Below are 20,603 nucleotides of genomic sequence, written 5' to 3'. Positions count from 1 at the left end.
AGTGCTGAGCACTCTCTGCCTTCTTCTGTCACCAGATTATAGCAGGATGTACAATGGTTTGTGGATTGTATTTCTTTTTCCTGAATTAGAAGGTTTTCCTAGGTGGGTTTGCTATGTTGAAGGAATGTAGGGGTTTATGGGAAGACGGGACGGTGGAATGGAGTCATGAGTGTCAAGTGCAGGTTGTGCTCAGTGACTCTTCCTAACTCTGCAGCCTTGAAGGGCCACTTCTGACCCATGTAACAAGCCTTTCTTAATCTTTCATTTCTTCTTTACAATAAATAATTTTCTAAGGAATTTACTTACCTTTTGATTAGATGCATTAGGCCGCGGGGGCTGACTGTAAGCTTGAGCTACTTAAAAGGTAGTTATCTTGAAGACACCCTCCACCACACCCCAAAGCAGCAAGCGTGGTTTGCCTTGGCATTTCAGGTCCCTGCTTCTTCCTGTTCGAGTTTCTCTATTTGCTAGCTTCAGGGTTGCTCTTTCTCTATTTCTTTTTTTTTTTCTTCCTAAAACCCTTGCTTTTTTCCTGAATAGTATGTGTGAAAAGTCCTTCAGCGAGTTCATTTTTGGCTCTCCTGATTGAATGACTAAAGGCTGGAGTGGGAAGAATGTCTGGCCTTCAAGTCTGTGATCTGCTGATTCATAGATAAATATCCTATAAAATGCATAGTTGGGCTGCTCTGAATTTAGGGCTGAATATTCTTTCATGATCTGCTTGGGAAAACGGCCATAACTTGACTCAAACTTTCCAGTTTGGTATGTCTTGGTTCCACTTTTATGAAGTTCATCAGCCTGATTTAAAGGGAAACGCTTGTTCTTCCTCCTGTGCGTTGAACTAATCCATGTGCTTTTATACTGTATGGAGATCCAGGTGAGCCAGTGTTGATATCCCGCTTGCAGAGCTCCGTCATTGTGGGTCTTGACAGCAATATACATGATCTTGGGGCATCTGAAACTCATCTTTTGCAGGGGCCCAATTCATTAAAAATAAACCTAGATTCAAAGTATTAAAAAGAAAAATCCCAGGCAGCTACCTTCTACCAAACTGCTTAAGACTGTGGGCAGAGAAAAGCCCAAAAACTTCCCCCCTCCACCCAGCCCCGGCTTTTTCCCCCCCTCAAAGAAGGAAGTTCAGAGAGGAGATGGTCTATGAAAGTGTGTAGTTCTCTGTGATGAGACAAGTAAATGTTTTGTAAAATTTGCACAGTATTACTTGTGGGGAAAGAGGGAAAACAAAGACTGAAGATGAGTGCTGGAACGCAGTGGTATGTAGTCCCTATTTGGTTTTCTGTGGGGAAAAAAAAATGTAGCAAAATAAATTATGTACAGTCTGAGAAGCACTTGTTTTCTTCCTTGATTTTGTTAAAGCATTTCTTAACACAATGGCTTTTTTCTCAAGTATTAGCATTAATTACTGAAAATGTTAATAGGTTTTGTGGATTGAACAAGTGGGAAGACTAGCAACAACCTGGTATTTCAAAAGAAAATAATATTTCATCCTCTAGATTCAAAGATAATTCAGGAAAGTAATAAAAGCTTGTGAAATCATACGGAAGAAAGCTTTATGTCACTTCAGTCCTTCATCAGATAGAAAGCAAATACCTCATTTCATTGGCCAAAACTCTGTGTCTTGGAAATGACCTTGTAATTTTTCCTTTTGCAAGTCACCGAGTTTCATATATTTCAATGGACTTTTCCCTCCTCTTCTTAAATAGTAATCTTAAATCCTCCAGCGTCTTGGGGCGTTCTGGCAATTCAGCTTACTGCATGTGCTGCCTGTAGTCAGTGTGCACAAATGATCACTCTTTAAATCACACAGTGCAAGATTTCATTAAAAATTTGGAGAACTGTCTTATGACTAGGTTGGTGATCTCATTTTATCCATACATGGTACTTATTAAGTAAATACCTTTGAAGCATAGGAAGCTGTCTGGGAACCAACTTGTGTTTCTTCCTCTGCTGTGTTATCTTAATTTGATTGGTAGTACAGAAGTCCTGAAAATATTGTTTTTTTAAAGGGAAATCTACATTGGAAATAATGCAGTGCTATTCTTAGCTCTTTTTGCAAACTTCCTACTTCTTTTCTTCCTTGGGACTTTGCTGTACTTCAGGTGCTTTAAGGGAAATGAGAGTAACTTCAAAGTTAAGGGGGGAGGATTCAGTGAAGTACTGAGCACGTTTCAGACTGACTCCAAGGCAACAGGCGGTTTTCCAAGAACTAATTTTGGCCTTTTCTGTGAGAATCCTTGTCAGCACATTTTTGCCGTAATGAAATAGTGAATAAAACAAAGTATTTTTGGTAATAGTGGTACACCACACCTCTACGGTGCCCATCCTTTGAGGATGTGTGCGCTTTGGAGACTTGGGAGTTACACAGCTTGTGTATGTTTCTGCTTTAGTTCTGAGGAAGTATTTAGGCCAGCAGGCTGGGACAGAAGCTCTCAGGAGTGATCACGTATTGTTTCACTGTGCATAATGATGGGCCACTCACCTTCTGCGGTTATTAACTGTTTATTGGAATTCGGAGCCTTTTAGAAATCTGACTGAGGCTGCCATCTTGTTATAATCAGTCTCCCTTGGAGGCATCCAAAGGAAAGATCATAGCATGGTAGAAGCACTGGATAAGAAGGACCTCCAGCATGTCTCTAGTCTGATGTCCTGCTTGAAAAGGGACTGCCATACTAGGACAGCTCTGCTGTGGCTTTGTCCTAGCAGAGCATTGGGAATCTCCACGGACGGAGATTCCCCTGTCATGACCTCTCAGTGCTGTACCACCTTTACAATGAAAATGTCCCTTCTGTATATCCCAAAGAACAATTTTGGCTGTTGCTTCTCAATTCAAACCCTCCCAGCTAAGACTGTTGTTACGCTTTGCTTTAGAGGACTGTCACTGACAGCACGAAGCGAGCTCCTCTTAGTTGTCAGGGCTGGCAGCAGGGCTTCTGTGTTAGAAAAGCCAACAAATTCTTTTGAAAGAGGATGTAGCTATTCATCTGAGCCTTAATTTATATATATTAGTGTTGTTACCTCTGCAAAGCGAACTTCTGTATTCGATAGAGCAGCAGGCAGAAGAATCTTGATGAAGAGAAGGAGGAACCACCCAGTGTTCAGCCTAGTATTTCTGTGCATTGTGTTCTGGACTTTCCAAATTGGATTGAACGTTGCGATTGAAAAGATTGTCAGCACTATGCAAATGAGAAAGAGAAGTGAAAGTGCATCTCATGCAAGTAATTTCTATGTAGATAATTTGCCATAAAAATTTATATTGCAGTCCTTAAAACCTTCAGAGATTTATTCTGTCTAGGGAAAGGTGATTTATATGGTATTAAAACACTTTTTATGTTCCAGTCCTTTAGATTTAATGTTTATTGCCTATAAAAATGAAATCTTCCTGTGGATATTTAAAAGTTTTGGTACTGTGTGAAATATATATTCAGCTTAGAATCTGAAATGCTTTAGAGATGCAGTAAATAAGTGATGGAGCGTTACCTCAGGTTCACCAGCTCGGCAGTCCAGACTTACTCCAGGGCTGAATCCATTATGTAGATAGCATTCTGCTTACCTTAGACATATGGTAAAGTAGAGCATATAATGATGAAAGTAATGTGTAATTTTGTCATTCTTTTTTGGCTGAATATTTAGGGCACTTTGTATACAGGTTTTTGAAGCTGAACTTAGGACTGATGTGTATAGTCAGTATTAAAATGCAGAAGTAGGTTTATTCCTTACCCACAAAGGGCCAGATTAAAGCACAAGATTAAGGTGCACTGCAGGAGTATCAAAAGAAGAAAAGTCATTCTCTATCATTTCTCTGAATAGCTTCTGCACGTGGTAACGAGAGGAACAGGGCAAGGCGGCGCAGGACTGCTGCAGCCCCATGAATAGATGGGCAAGGAGGAGTCTGTGTTCTGTGTTCATTTCTAGTTTAGTTGTTGGTTATTTTTGCTATACCTATTGTTGTTTGGGCAGAAACACAGGAGAAACTATACTACTTTTGAAGTGTAATTCCTAACCTCATAGTGTAGGTCCCCTCCCCTTCTTGCCAATTTTATAGAGCATAATCTCTCTGTCTAGATATGTATAAAATACAAAGCATGAAAGATACAGAAACAAATCAAGTGATATTTTACACAAAAATAAGAAAGTGTGTGTAGGTGGTTGTTTTGCCTTGTAACTTCTTTAATGGTCGTGCCCTGAAAAAGTAAGTGACGTAACATGCATTGTTTTTTCCCAAACGTGCCTCATCGTTTTAGAGTTCACCCCGCAGCAAACCTACGCAAGTTAAACTCTAAAGCTTGTGTCCCACCGAGAACCAACAGAGATCGAGAAAGGTTGGCAAGTTCTTTTGAGAATTTTTTTTTGTCTGCAACTGCAGAATCCTGTGTATGACTGCACACAAAGAACAAAAATTAAAGATTGATTTATAGTCACCTAACATATAACCAGAGACATTGTGGGAAATAATTCTGGAGGCTTACAGGTAATGCTTAATTTGCAGTGGTACATCAGGTGGCATCTAGCAATCCCCTTCCAAATGATTCTCTTCTAATAGGGATCTGATGTTACTGTGAGTGCCTGGATGGATTGCACTAGAGCCTGAAGCCACCGCAGCAGGCGCAGAGCGCGCCGCAGCCGTGCAGGCTTTCTCACGCTGCTCTGCAGCTCTGCCTCGTCCCCGTGTGGGAGAAGATGCAACTCAGGTGTTGCGATATCAGGCAGCCAAGTGAATGGCACCAGTCCAAGGAGGAACTTTGGTGAAACTTCCCAGGGTTGTAACTGTCTGTGCCCTGGCACATGAAAGCCAAGGAAGCATCCGAGTGTTGTAGCAATAATAGTTAAGCCTGCGTTAATAAGCACAGCATTTGAGGGAGCATGTTTAGAAAAGGTGGCTTGTGTGGTGTTTAAATGACGAAGCCAACCAGTTGTCCTCAAGACTGAGTGGCTAAGCGAGCTTGCAGAAAGGAACAGACTACAAAAAAACCCCAAAGCAATATCAGGATAAAACTTTTTTTTAATATAAAACAAAACAAAAAACCCAACAAACAGCACTTTTATTCTGGCCTGCATAAGAAATTTGGAAAGCCAGGATCATATTCTAAATGTCTTTTTCCTGGGTGATGGGCAAGAAGTGGAGAGGCAGGAAAGCAGAATAAACCAGTGGTGGGTTTAAGCAGACTTTGACTTTTGCTTACAGGATTGTAGAAGTACGATTTAGCTAAAGTTAACTGAAAAACACTAGCTGAGAAAATAATCAGGCTTCAGCTGAACGGTGGTTGTTCTTGGTTCCCTTATTGTTCAGGTTAACACTTATAATGCGAGATGGCCACTGTGCTCCAAAGTTTTTTCTCCCACAGTGCCATTTCTGTGCATCCAGAGAATTTTTTGCAAGATGTTTTGAGTGATCTGCTTTGGATGACTGTCTTCATGATGCTAACATTAAACTCTCATATTTTTTTGTATATTGAAATACCGAGCTCTGAAAAGCATTAAAAGGTTTTAGGCTCTCCGATGCTGCTGTTGAAGCAGATGTCTATAGATGTCTTTGTGTAGAAGAATTATTGTTTTATTTAGATTATCTATCCTTTGTATGTATCAGCCAGATACACTGGCAGAAACCAGCTCTGGTGGTCTGATAGTTCCATGGTTTAGTGGGGCTTCATATTTATTCACTTGCTGCTGCTGCAGTAAGCTTAGTAGTTACATACTCAGTTCATACCAGAAATGTGTGTTCTTCTAAATACATAGATGTTCTTTAACTGACCTCTTCTCCTCTCACCTCCCCACCCCCAGTTGTGCAGGATCTAAACTGAGAGAGAAAGAAACCCAGTCTCAAAGTGAAACTCTTATTGTTTGATATAACATGTAGCATGTTATGTCATCTTGAAAAAGGCATTTTTTGGTGAGGGTGCCCAACACTCTTGTCTGTATACATGAAAGCTAAAATCTGGCTTTTCTTAAAGAGTGTCTAGATAAAGGATGGCGATACTAGAGGCAGTGAATCTGAGAGTGAGTAGCTCAGAGGTAATCCAGCTGTTTTTGTAGTTAGTCTGAAAAGCACATGGGGATGGAGAATGGTGACAGCAACTTCAAACTGTTCACTAAAAACCTTTAGCTTGCTGCTATATGTCACAAATTTGAATGCTATTTTTCGGTTCAAAAATGTGATACTGATTAAACACATAATATAGATAGGGAATTATTCATGATGACCTGACTTACGTTCCTAAAGGACTTGGGATAACTCTGGACTTGGATTCAGCCACAGCAAAAAAGTTGGGAGGCAGAGGCAGTCCCACCGTATTGGAAAGTGTTGCTGTTTATTTCAGTTTTCAGATGGGGGGACGGGGGTGTGTGTGTAGATGGGCTGAAAAATCACTGTATGACAGAATGCCTTGAAAAGACACAAACCTAAATGATTTATTGGTGAAGAGATCACTTGTATCCTTAGTACATCGTCTACCTCCCCAGATTGCTGGGAAGCAAAAATTACTGTATTGTAGATGACTGTATTTGTAGAGTTCCTTTCTGTGTGTGAGGACGGAATGAAGTAATCTGTTCCATCAGCTTGTAAAACTGAACTAATTAACAGACAATCAGCATTGATTGAGACAGCTGCATTCTTTACTGAGGGGTTGTAAACACAGAGTCTTCACAGAATTGTTTTTACTGCTCTAAAGTGCAAGAAATTGAAATTGTATTTGATAGCCAAAATTAAGGACTTTTTAGTGACAGTGTATCATAGCAAGGTTGACAGTGCCACTGCAGCTAAATCTGTTGTTTTCATTTGAGTGTGATTTGTCGCAGTGAATAGTGGGGGAGTTCTATAAATTATCACCAAAGAAGTTTTTACCGTTAAAGTATTTTAGCTGTACTGTCTACCTTAGTTGTGTTCATGGAGCAAGCAGACATCGGCTGTCCGTAGTTCAGTGCTCATCCTGGCAAGCATGCCTTTTCCTGATTCTAAATGCCAGATTTGCAGTATTTAAAAAATATTTTATGTATGCCTTTGTTAATGCATGATTTCTAGGAGGCCTTTATAATAATAATTCCTGATACATGGTTTAGAGTATGTTAATAGAAACACTGACTTAAAAAAATGGATGGTCCGTGTTAAAAATACTGTACGGAGAATAGTACTTCTGGTTCTAAACTAGCTTGCAACGTTATTAACATTAGGCATGTTATTTTTTGTTACACGCTGTTATGCATGCTGTCGCCTCCAAGCCAGCCTCCTTGTGACTGTACATCAGCTAATTTTACTTCATGAGTCAATTCTGCTATTTTCCTTTTCATGTCATAGAAAATGAGCTTAACAAAGTACTGCAGTATGTTGTTGGGAAACACCTAGCTAGAAAAGGCATTCTGCCTTCCACCGCCCTTGTCTCCTGATTTCAGTTCTGTATAAAGTGTGATACTTATGCCGAACTGTAATCGTCCAGATAAAATATTAAAAACTGTAAAAATTTTCTGAAAGGCTTCAAGAATTGGCATTCTGTTTAAGGGTCCAGAATGTGTAAGGCTTGCTCTCAGTGTTAAATGCCAGACATACATTTTACCGTTGTGTGTTGTCATGCCAAGCTGAGTCATTATTTGGGGTTTGGATCTGAAAGAATACTGAGAGGCCTAAATGGGACTTTAGTAGTAGCAAAAGCCTTAAAAAAAAAAAAAAAAAGTTGCTTTCTTGTTTCCTATTTATATCTATACTTTTTTTCAGAAAACATCCACCAATTGCATTAACAGGCAACTTCACAAAAAAGCTATATTTTTCCCATGATGGGAAAATGCATAAACTGTACAGCATGCCCAGAAAGTCAACAAACTCGGACCAAGGGAGGAAGCGTGTTAGTCAGGAGTCAAGGTCCGTTCTCTAAAAACACTCTGCCAAATACTCTTCCTGCTTAAATTGTTTATCAAACAACAATTTCATTTGCCAGTAAGTTTCTTCTGATCTTGTTGTTACTACGTATTTCTTAACACAAGTTCCCCATCCAGCTTCCTCTGCAAGATGCTGCAGTCCCTGTCCTGTGCCTGATGCCCCTCTGGACCAGATTCCAGCTCTTCTGCAGGGCGAAAGACCATCGGTGGAGGAGCACGTTGGCATTTAGACGTGTCCCTGATCGGCAGTAAAAGATGAAATTAAGCCTTCCAGCTGGACAACATTTTCAGGATGTGTTTCGTAGGTTTTCCCTGGTGCACATGCCTGTTGCTAAGGTTTTTAACTTGGAATTTCTTTTTACTAGGTTAAGACTAGCCCCATCTTTCCAAACCATATTTTTCATACGTACGGTAGGATAGTTTATGCATCTATTATACCACTTCTGCAATGCCCAAAACCAGGAGAAGGGAGCGAAGCATGAGGTGGTGTGTTAGTTCAAGTCCGTGGTAATTTTTTCCCGTCCCTCAAGGAATTGCTATGTTGGAATGTGGTTTTAAAAGTATTTTTAGGTTGCTTTTTCAGTGTGTATTTATACTTTTGTTGGTAAATATTTTATGTCCGAATGTTAGGAAACAGCTTAAGCAGCTTTTAGATTGGTGATTGCATTTGGAGACTGAAGGATTATTGAGTGGTAGCTGTGATGGACTTCAGGGCGGACAGTTGGTCTGTCGGTAGTGGTTAACCATGTTAAAAAAAAAAATAATCTAAAAATAATAACGTGTTGTTGAAGGAAAAATAATTTTGAGTTTTTGTTCTAAATGACATTTATTGTAGTTAGGATTCAGGTGAAGTTAAATAAAAGGTGAGCAATGAGTTTGTTTTCATTTAGAATCAAACAAAACAAAAAAGCTTGAGTTTATTTTTTTTAAACAGTAAGTTCCCAGAACTCACACTGAAACAAGACTCTGTGTATATATTATTGATTTATTGGTGGCAACCTGTGTAGCACGTTATAAATCCTGGTCTGTGTTACAGTATGTGTCTTGCTTAAAGCATGGTCATGCTTCATTTCCTAGCAAAGCTTAGGCTGAAACTGGGAGTAACTAATTACTTTAAATGATGCAACAGAGCTTAGTTAAAAGGGTTGAACTTTTTTGTTATTTAAACCACTCTTTTAAGACCACATTCTACTTTGATCTGTGGTCAAAAGAGTTATTTAGTGTAACTCATGAATCCGATCTTACTTGGAAGTAAGACATTAGCTGAAGTAAGCGAAGGTGTTTCATTACAAAATGGCAGTGTAATCCCTTTCCACCTGAACACAGTGGCTGCTGCATTAGTGGATTGGAACAAACGATAAGAATAGTGCATTAAGCAGTTCGTAATTACTTGTCAGGTAATTGCCTTGGTTTTTTTTTTTTTAGGGCCAAAGCTCCTTTAAAAATCGTCTATTAAAAAACGTGTTATAGGGTATGGCTGCTGTACACCTCCTAGCTAAACCCAAATGATTTGCTGGTATCAGAAATGTGATTAGACCATTGTTTTTTGACCTCGCTGTCCTTTCCACGTGCAGCTATTCCAGCCCCCAGTGCTGGTGTGCGTGCGGGGAGGGCTGCGAAGGGGACCAGGGGAGACACCCGCCGCCCCAACCTGCTGCTCCGAACGGCAGCGGCGGGAGCGGAGGGGCGCGGGGAGGGCAGCGTGGCCCGCATGGGACCCAGTGCTGGGATCTTGATAGTGTGGTTCTCGCGTTCTCTGTTGCCACTTAAAAGAAGGGGTAATTTGTCTGCTGTAGTGCGGTGAGAACTATGGTAAGTATGGCTGCTGGCATTGTGTCTTGGTCAGCTTTTGATGAACTGATGAGACAGAAAGTCAAGCAGATGTGTTTTACTTTGTGCTTTGCCTAGGCAAAGTCTTTGCAAGCAACAGTGGGTTTCCTTTGGTTTCCCATAATTTATTTTATTTGGCAGAAGAAGATGTAGTTTGATTCCCCACCACCCTGTACTGCTATGAAAGTCACAAATATGAAGCTGAGACATTTTTTTGCTTCTTTCGAAGTAATGAACAGCGTGTATGCGATCAGCTAACTTAATTTTATCACGTAGAAAGCCGTCAGCTGCGTTGGGCAGGGAAGCAGGAGTTCACACTGTTGTAATGCAAGTTGGGGTGTGACTTGCTGCGTGGCCGCGGGATGATGGGTGAGCAGGTTGCTCCGAGTTGGAGCAGCGCTTGCTGCTTCACGCCATACACTTGCTATCAGTCTGAAATCCTACCTTCTGGGAAGCCTCACTGCAGTGACATTTAAATTAATTCATTACTTTTTGGCCTTTTCTGTTGTAGCTATTGAAGCAACTAGTTTGAACTTCTGCTTTTAAGTGGAAGAGTGTGAGAATTGATGTGTGGGAAGTCAGTGAAGTTGTAAGCAGTACCCCACTGGGATGGGAGCTGCGGCAGGCTGGTTGTGGACGTGCTGTGCTTTCAAAATAAGGGAGCCCTGCCCAGCAAACACTTGCATTTATGTTTTAAGAAACTTATGTCCTTTGAAAGTGTAATGAACTGAAATGCAAAACCTAGCAGAATGTTCAGTAACTGATGGAGCAGGTTTGTTGAAAGGCTGGGTTTGGTGATTTCCCCCCCCCCATGTTGAAACCAAACTGCCAAGGTCTTCGGGTGAGGTAAGGGAAGGTGGTGGTAGTGTAACGCAGTAGGGACTGCGGTGCAGTGAGTAGCATCTGCATGACAGCGTCTTTTAAAAAGGCTTGGGGAGGGCCAGGCTTAGAGATGCAGAGAGCAGCAAGTGCTGCTGGGGTCTGGGTGACACCTTCCACCTGGTTTTAGCCTGCCCGACACTTGAGGTGAATGCCTACCGCTGTGCAGTAGCGATGAGGTAAAAGTAGACCTGGTGGGAATGAAGGCAGAGCTGACTAAGCCTGGTGTAGAAGCTGAGGAATGTGGGGAGGAGGAGAGAAGCTTTGGGGTGAGGGTTGGGGACACTATCAGTGGAACCTGATTGTTGTTTCTGGAGAGAAGTCGGAGCGCGTGGCCAGGGTGGTGCCACTGTCACCAGCAGTGGAGACCCAGCCCAGCTCCTGCTCATCAGGCCTCGCAGTCAGCCCTGACTGCAGGTGGCTTTGAGGAGGGTGGAAAGAGGGCATAAATACTGCCAGAAGATCAAAACTACTGTTTGGAACAAATAGGTAATGCTTCATTATTTTCCTGAGTGAGAGGAAAAGCTTGTTTAATATATTACTACAGACTTTCGGAATTAAGGTCTTTATAGCTCTGAACAGTCTCCCGTTCTTTGCATTTTCTAAAAAGTTTTGAATTCAAGATGTAGAAGAAAAGACAGACATAATATTATGTTGGCTGTGGCACTGGCAGTTTTCTCCCCTCATAGTGCATTCGCTGCTGGCGGAGATATTTGTGCGGCTGGTTTGTGCCGATAGTAGCTCCTTCTGAAAAGCCAGTGCTAGCATTGCCCTATTGCAAGATTTTTTTGATAGGCTTTCCCTAACTTTGTGGTAGTGGCTGGTGTTACTGTGAACACACAAAGCCACAACACATTTTTTAAATGTTTTGCGCATTTTTTGGTGTGTTTTTAAGAGTCTGTTAATTAAGGTATCTTATTGGTAGAACAAAAACAGAGGTGGCAATGTGGCTTTCTTTGCTTAATAGGGTGGCCACCACACACACTGACTCACGGTCCAAAAGTATTGCACAGAGCACAAAAATTTGTTCCGGTTAAAGCTTGTTTAAAAACCTACTTGGGGTCAAATTACTTGAGTACACAGAAATAAAATGTGTTTATTGATATTTCCTAACTAATTCTGTGTGTGAAAGGTAGTTGCATCAGTTTGCAAATGGCAAAATGCTTATGGGGTTTGATGGTTTTTTCTTCCCCCCACCCCCCCCCACCCCGGAGTGTAAAAATCAGGTATTCTGGTCTTTGCTTGGTTATTTGTTTGTCATTCACTGCTGATTTGTAAGGCAGAGGAATGGCGGTTCTTGGTGTTGTGCTCTTGTTGAACTCTGATCTTTGTTTTGCTTGTGTTAAAAAGGGGCTTTACAGCGAGGCAGACGTGAACTCATTTTACTGAAACTTCTTCCATTGTTGCATTCTTAGAATATGTTCTACCTTTCTGAGCGCTCTCAGACTGGAATTGGTGCTTGCTTTTTACAGTCAAAATAGACATTAACAAAAATTCCCAATATCAGCTTTGTGGTTACTTCCCTGGTCATAATGTAGAGCTTTATCAAGTGAGCATGCCTGTTTGTTTTTCCAGAGAAACACATCAAGCTCGCAACGCAGTTTATCATCTCTGAAATATTTCTGAAATACTTATGTAATCAGTACGTAGGCTTCTGAACAGGTGAAAACTATGGGGTTTTTAAGACTGAAGGGTAGGTTGCTTAATATACCAGTTAGGGAAGTGTGAAATTTCCCCAAGACAAGTAGGCTGTGCGTATGCACAATTGTGCCAGACACGTCTGCATTGGTGTCATCTTTGCACCGAGAAATTTTCCTTTAATAGGAAATTAAAAATTGCAAAAAGCTACATTCAGAGCTTTGATAGATCTGACAAACGCAGTCCTGAGAGGATGAAAACAAAAATGAGACTACTGAAAACTCCTTTCAGTAGCAGATTATCGTGTAGACTAGGAAACAGATTGAAATGATGATAAAGGGAAATACCTTAAATACACAGAAACAAGATTTCAGGAGAAGTGGTTACTACTACAGTTACTGGTAGAAAATGCCTAATCTACAGGCAGTTGTGATTTGTGTCTATCCTTGTAATAAGTAAAACGAGGTTTGTGGTGAAAATGTGCTGTTAACATCTGCAGCCACGCTTAAGGCTTTTGAAGGCATAGCCTAGGCATTGCGTCCATGACTAGGAGTCTGCCAGAAAAAAAATCAATCTGTCTTTAAGTTGTGATATATGTTTCTTGCTCCAGTGTAAGAGCTTTGTGGCAAGTGCAGCAGGCATTAAGCATTTTAAAATAGGAGAATAATAAAATTTTCTGATATTGTTACATCACAGTACTTGTGGATGATTATTACAGCTTTTAATAATATTTTATGTGTGAAACACAGAAATACTGGTTCTAAGCAGAGACTGAATACTGGTTATGATAGATCATGTTAGAGCAGCTTTTGGGGGGATTGGGATGCTGAAGCGTCTGTTTCCTGTGTCCTGAAATGCCTGTGCCAGGCAGTGGCCATGGCTGTTAGAAATGGGTGTCTGAGGTCCATGGCCAGCCACGGTGAGTGTGGGCAGAGAAGGGTATCGCTGAGAGCTGGTCGTACGAACAGAGTTAGCCGGAGCATGGGGAACCGCTGGTTTGTGTTATTTGTTCCATTCATGCTACTTAGAATGAAAAGGGAGCACAGCTATAGACAAATGGAGTGAGTGCCTGTCCTAGGCACCCTCAAGTTCAGGGAGCTTCGCTTGGGCCCCATCTCTTGCTGCCTGGAGGGGATGGGGACCTGCCTGCCCAGCCTCTGCCTCCGTCGCACCTCTTCAGACCAGAGGTGACGAGTCTAATTTTGCTGTTTCTTCTCTCCCCTCCTGGTGATTGAGATGCATCATGGAGTCACGTACACCCTTCTCACCATCGCGCTCCCAAATTCACATTTCCTATGTATGCTTTCTGCTTATCCCCTGTTTCTTTCCACAGTGTCCATAAAGCAGAGGGTGCTGCTCTTGCCCCTGCCTTTGGTTTTCACAGAAATTCTTCTTTTTAGCCTGGTCTCACCCACAAAAGCAGGGCAGGGCAGGAGCGAGCAGCCTTGGCACCATGGGGTTCTCTATTCTTACATAGTCTCATTTCCTTCCACTTTTTGGATGGGCGAACAGAGGCTTCATAAACATCCAAGAAAGCCCAATTTCTTTCTAGAACCGTTTTCCCAAGTGAGTAGTTTTTGGAGAGCCCATGGGACCCAACTTTGAGAGATGCCAGCAGGCCACTTGCAGGGCTCTGGAGACAGAGGGGCTGGTTTGAAGCTTCCTGTTGTAAAAAGGGAAGGAGGAGTTTGGTGTGCTAAACCGGTCAGTTGTCAGTGTGGTGCAGACCTGCTGGCTACGTGATTATCAAGGTATGCATCTTGTAGGGAAAGACTGTAAAAGAAAACAACCTTGAAACCTGCCTGCAATGAGGCTGGAGTTTTTGTAATTACTTGGGGTCAGCCTAATTGTGGTTGGTGCTGACGGGGGATTCTACCAGCCCCCCTCCCTCCAGTGTGGTTTCCCACCTCCCTTTTGTAATGGTCCACCCCCGATAGCTGTGGGGCGGGCCTGAACATGGAACTGATTCAATGCAATAAAAGTTAGGAGGGGAAAGGTGGGATATTGGTTTTTAGCAGGCTTGCTTTCCTGTTGTGGCTCCCTGCGCAGCCATGTCACCACGCTCTGGCACGGGGTGACAGAGGCAGAATGAAGAGGGACAGCTCCTGGGGAGCCTAAAAGAGGCTGGAAATACTTGCATTAAAGGAAAACGTTCACTTCAAGTTGATTATTGTTACAGTGGAGAGCAGATTGACCCTCCTAGTTTTAGGGTTTTTCTTCCCCCCACCGCATACTGCATGAAAGAAACTTTTTAAGTTTGTTTTCTGAGGATTGCTTTTAATGACTCCTGCACTTAAGAGCACAAGACTTTCTTGTCTCCTCTCTTCCCACTGCTTCCCTCCCGCCCTAATAAATTTGTTGATATGGGTCAAAGTAGAAAGCCTGGAGAGAGTTCTTTAGTTATCTGTGGCTTAAGCAATGTGAACTGTGTCTGTCCTAAATCGATGGGACTTTGGGGCAAGGGGAAAGATAATGGGCTTGCTTGTTCTCTCTCAAACTGTGCTCCAAGTAGCGACTCACTTTTTGCAGGGGTGATTGAACGGTGCCTATTTTTGGCCAGAAAGTTTATTAGCCAGTGTTGAATCAGTGGAACTAAAGCTTCTGGGCTTTGAATCCTTTCTGTAGTCAGGTCACCACTGCGGCACCTCTGAGCCCTGGTTTCTGTTCTCTTTTCATTGGAACCTTTTTGATTTCAAAGGTGTGGAGAATGGTACTGAGACATGGACTCTTATTTTTGTTACACTCTAAAGGACACACCACTATGCTTCTGTCTGTATGGTATTGCATCTCCTTTTCCTTAATATCTACTTAGTGAGTGGTTGCAAGGCGTGGGAAGCCTGTATACCTTTTGAGTGTTATACAGTACTCCGGTTTTAAATGCTGGATTTAATACTACTGATGCCTTAATACATGATTGCATGCAGAAATAATGCATTGGCCATGTTGAATTTCTGTAAAAAATGGGGTATCTTATGAGATCAAGTCACAAAAGTATGAAAGATCTTCCAAAACATTTGTGGGTTGTAAACCTCTGTCTATTAGTATGTTTAAATAAATGAAACTTGTAGCGTACATAGTTGAGATCAAGTAAGGGAGTAAAAAATTGTGATTTTTCTGAATAGTTTTGATATGAGGCTTGTTAACTATGTCATAGCTTGAAGATTTTAATACCTTGGTTTATATCAGATCTTGTATACAGAGCTAGATATCTACTGTTTCTTCTCTGGAATTGCGTCTTACTGTATCTGTTGTTTGTAAATGCTAGTCAAGATCTTGAGCTTTTGGGCTTCAGCCCACAGCGTCAAAGAGTTCAGTGTAGTTGCGTGATGGCATTTCTCCTTGGTGATATCTGAAACTGAGATGTCACATAAGGAAATGTTTTGCAGTGAGAAATTATCACACCTGTCCCAGAAGGAATTCTGAAAGTTGCCCATAGTAAGTGCACTGGGGCACTGGTATCAGTCAAGCAGTGAGGGGGAGAAGGTTGTTCTTCACTTGCCACCTGAGTCTTTCTCTTTATAATAGCACAAAATGTGAAATATGGTTTATTTTTTTAAATCAGTTGCCACCTTCTTTCTTGTCTCTAAACTTGGAAGTATAGGTCTTTGAAAATCTAATTTTCTGTTTGTAGCATTGCTTGCTAGCACTCCATACTGTAAAAGAAAGCATTTGATTCTTTGGTCTACTGAAATTCCCTCTTACTTCATGATTTGTGTTCTCTTTGCTTTGCTTTAAATATGTGCTTCCTTTTTAAATATAGTTTTCCAAGTTGCTGGCCGTACCAGATTGTTTATATTTTTTAAAAGCCTTCTGCTTAGCCGTTATATTGCTCTTTATAGTACTGCTTAACCACATTGGTTTCTGTTGCTCTTTTTTCTTGCATAAACTTAGCTGGGATGAATTTCAAATGTGGTTTATCCAACTGTTAAGTATTTCCCACTTTTCTGCAATAGATTTCACATATGTTACAGAATTCCAAACCAAGATCTGGTGGACATATTGCCCTTTTTTTCCTCAAAGTCAGAAATAGGGGTGTTTTTTAAAGCATTACAGTGACAATATTTAGGTCACTGGCTCCAGCATGCTTCCTACCTTCAAATCTATTTGTCATATTTAGCTTATTCCCAAGGATTAAGGTAACTATGGTCCATATATTTATCAGACAAAATTTTGTGGTAATAAACCTAAAGGGGGAAAAGGTATTGGTCCTTTTGAGGTGGAAACTGCAGAATGCTTTTTTTTTTAATTCCTCCAGAGGTCAAACTGTAGAGGCACAAAACGCATGAACATCCATCCAGTCATTCAGAGTTACAGGGTCTACCCATACAAAAGTGTAAGAAAGAATTTGGAATTAGGCTTTTTTCACAGTATATCTGAAAAAAAATTCAGGAGCTGAATTACCTTTTGCTTTTTATCTGCTAGTCCTGTACATTTTTTATTTTTTTTTTTTAAGTTGCAGAACAGGGCTTTTAGCAGGTGTCCCATAGGTACCTGCTGTCTGTTGCTATTTGTAACGCCCCGGCGAAAATAGGAAGAGGCAAATCTTTTGTTTCCCCATTTTATTTCCCCATACTGGGCACCCAGTTCCACCGGGAAGTATCTATGACCCCAATGCCACCTAGCAGTAACCAAATCTGCTTTACTTTTAGCCTGGTTTTTGTGTGTGGTGGTATCAAGAGATGACCTGCTCAGTGCCGTGACCAACTACTGGGGATGTGGTGTTAGACCCAGCAGGCGGTCCCAGGCTTGGTTTTTTTGGTCTGGTCTGTTACAGATTGTTGAGTTACAAACAAGTGCCAGTGGCACAGCAGGTTTTCTCGTGGAGAATACTGGCCATTTTGCATGCAGATTGGAGGCATGTTGGCAGTGTGATGTGATTAAGATAGCTGCAGACGAGACCCGCTTTATGCCTTGATCTAGTGCATTGTTCTCACTTTTCGTGAACTTCTTTCTCATAGCCAGGTTTTTCTCCTTCCAAATGAATAAGGGAGGAACCAGTGCCAAATTCCTCTTACGAATTTTTGGTTAAAACTCCAAGTGACTTGGGGAATGATGTACATAGCTGAGTGGAGGGTTTAACTGTTTTTTGTTGTTTTTTTTTTTTTCATATTATGTGGAAATACTGCAGAAAAGGAATAAACTGACAGGGAAGATAGTGTTGTTGGTTTATGCACTGATAAGTGACCCATTCAATCTATTATGGTGACATTTGAAAGCACAGCACTGGGTAAAGAAACTGGGATGGGAATAAGGCACTTGTACAAAGCTGGGCAGCGGTCTGTAGGCTGAGCCTGTACTTCAGCCTAGGAGAAGCTGTTGGAAGATACTCTTGCATTCAACAGATGATTTTAAAAAAAAATACGTTTAGGAGAGGAAACAGGGATATCTGCTAATAATTTTAGAGGAATAGATTCTGATAGTAGGAAAATATAATTTTCAAATAAGGAAAGACTTAAATGGAAAAAGAGCATCGCAGTGGCAGTATAGAATTATATACAGTATGTAATTTGAAATTAAGAGTGAGTGAAGCATAACCAGTCTAGGCTGAAGTACAACGTTAACCAGTATTTGAGTTCATAATATTTTTTTTTCCATAGAATAACTCAAAAAGGGAAAATCCAGTATCTTTAAAAAGCAGGCAGATGAAAACAAAAACTGTCTTGAACATGTCCAAGATCCGTAATCTTCACTGAATTTGGGAAAATATTAGGAGGTGTATATTGCATGCCACTGCTGCTGTCCTGTGTAATGTGGTAATGCCATGACTGCTTTTGAGAAAAACAGTGATATTTTGGCTGCGAGATGGAATCAAAAGGTTGTAGAACTTCATTTGATGTTATTTAGGAGGTCTCGTTTGTGGAAGCGTGACGCTTTGTTCTGTACTGTGCTGTAGTCCAGCCGTCTCAATATTCCAAATTGTAGCGTGCATATGAGCTTTTGTTTTTGTTGCTGTGAGAAACTGAGCTCTAATGATAGTTCCTTTATTTTGTTTTGTTTTTCTTGACAGAGAGAGCTCGATGCCACAGCAACAATATTGGCTAACCGGCAAGATGAAAGCGAGCAGTCTAGGAAAAAACTTATTGAGCAAAGTCGTGAGTTCAAGAAAAACACTCCAGAGGTAAGGAGAAAAGCTATTCATGTCTGTTGAGTTTCTTGCAGTAGTATATGGTATTAGACCTACTTAAGTGTGTGTTGGTTTTTTTCTCTCTTAATGGTTTGTTTCCATGATTTTGTTGTATGTATTGCTAAATCCACCATCTTAACGAAGACTACTTATCTTTGGCTTTCTCTTCAGGCAGTTTTTGCGTTCTGTAAATAATGAAATATGAATTGACGTTTATAGAGGAAGTATGAACATTAGCCTTCAAACGGGCTTGCTCTAGATTTTGTAGTAATGTAAAACCTGCACAGTTGCAAAAAAAAAATAATAAAAATCTATTCTTCACTAATCCAAACTCTTTTAGCACTTGGATGTAGAAAGTGACATTTCACTGCCTAAATAAATCTATATCAAGGGCATAACTTCAAAGATGCTCATTTTTCCATCAAAAATCCGATTAAGTTTTGCTGTTGATTTCACTGGGAATGCAACAAGGTTGGTGCTGAGCTCTTCAGAGAACTCCACTCGGAGGATGTGCATCGCACGCAGCAGGTGGTGTGTAAAAGGTGTCAGGACCGATGCTAGGCAAACCCTGGGAAGGCGAACGTGCCGCGTAGGGAGCTGGGAGTATTTAAACTCTTCCATGCTCATGTTAGCATGTGCAGGGTGTGTGTCTGTGTACATGTACGCGTAATTGAATAGAAAATACATATAAACTAATTTTACTGACTGTAATGAACGCATAGCAATGTGTAGGGCTTGTTGGTTGGATGGTTGGTTTGCTTTGTGGTGGGTGGTTCCCTCCCGCTGTGATTGCCCGCAATCTCCTCATCCAGGAGTGCTCTAGGGTTTCAAAGCCCATCCCAGATAACTGATACAGAAGTTATCCATTCCTTCCAAGTCTCTTCCTGGGGGTGAAGCAGCAGGCAGTTTTTCTAACATTTATTGTTGCTTCTCAAGTAGCAGATGCTGCTTTGCTTCCTGGTCGTATGGAGGGAGAGATGCTGGAGGAGCCTGGAACTGCTGGAGGAGCCTGGAATGGCAGAGCAGGAGTGACTCGCGGGGAAGGGGGAGCGTTTAACTGAGGCCCTGAGGAGGCTTTGTGGGGCAGAAATCAGTCCTCTTTGTTTGAAGGGAAGAATTTGGGGGCTGCAGCTTTGAAGGAACAGAACTTCAAAAATGATCAAAAGAATATGGAGAGTGAATGCAGTAGCTCTGAGAGGGCGAGGAATGAGTTGATTCCCTTTGCAGGAGAGAGCCAGCTATTGGGAGGAAGAGGAGGAAGGAGAAATGTGAAAGATTATGGAGGGTGTAGGAAATTGTACAAAAACCAGAAAATAGACAGACTTCTGGGGTCACATTTTCAAATTATTTGCTGGAAGCGTGAGTTCATTCTGCAAGACTTACTTGACTTGCCTGCTTCCTTCCTTTTTTTCTCCTGTAAGGAAAATGACAGATTCTTCAGAACGTGGCTATAGCTGCCATCTCCTCGCTGACAGCGTGTTTGCAGATGTGTTCCAGGATTTTATTTTTATGGAGCAGAAGGTTGCTGAGGGGAGAGAGGAGGAAAAAAAAAAACCACCCCACAAACAAAAAAAACCCACCCCCGAACACTGCACTTTTAAGTGTGTTGTGAGAGGGCCTTGATAACACAGTGGGAGTTGATGTGCAGAGGAAAATTATATACTCGGTATAGTTGCTTGAAGAGATATAGTGGGAAAATGTTATGCAATTAGTTCTTTCCAGTAAGCAAGATAGTGAAGTGAATGGCCCCTGCTGTTAAATCATTTGATGGTGAGGTTTTAAATATACTTTTATAATAAAATATAATTCTGTAGCCTTCCATATAATATTTTGGAAGAGAAAAGAGGAGTTTCGTTCAGGGACTAGGTTCAAAACAATGGCTCTGAACATCCCCAGTGTTTTTTTGGAAATTTGGATCTGTGCTAGATTCTATATCCTGATCTTGTGTCCTGGGACTCTTATGAAACCATGTTTCTTCAAGCTTGCATGGATTTTGTTTTTTTAAATATTCTTCCTTTGTCTCCTCTGCTGTGGTGTTCTTTCTGCAGCTTTATTTTTGAACAGCAGCAAAATCTAACTCCTACTTTCTCTGACAGAATTAAAAAATGAAAATGGGATCACAGAATTAGGCGGAAGTATCTGAACTATAATAATAGCCATCTGTAACAGACTTGATATGCAGTTATTGCTCCCAGAGGCATGGAGGATGTAGCTCAGATGTACAAGGTCTGGTAGGGCCACTCTCCCCTCT

At 41.3% G+C, this 20,603-nt stretch overlaps 1 protein-coding gene across 13 annotated transcripts in view; it reads left to right on the top strand.

The window, feature by feature from the left end:
* Window positions 1–20,603, top strand: part of CUX1 (cut like homeobox 1) — a 283,380-nt gene that overhangs the window by 34,103 nt on the left and 228,674 nt on the right. For 12 of the 13 annotated variants that reach the window (XM_064467865.1, XM_064467864.1, XM_064467854.1 and 9 more), the window contains exon 2: window positions 18,236–18,346. In XM_064467865.1, the coding sequence (XP_064323935.1) occupies window positions 18,236–18,346 (111 nt within the window). Of the gene's footprint in view, window positions 1–14,760; window positions 15,007–18,235; window positions 18,347–20,603 lie in introns of those variants that run through there. The other variant, XM_064467855.1, reaches the window with a different exon arrangement.

The sequence above is a fragment of the Phalacrocorax carbo genome, chromosome 17, assembly GCF_963921805.1.
Source record: "Phalacrocorax carbo chromosome 17, bPhaCar2.1, whole genome shotgun sequence".
Taxonomy (NCBI): domain Eukaryota; kingdom Metazoa; phylum Chordata; class Aves; order Suliformes; family Phalacrocoracidae; genus Phalacrocorax; species Phalacrocorax carbo.
Note: the sequence above shows the minus strand (reverse complement) of the source record. Positions and strands in the feature narration are given on the sequence as shown.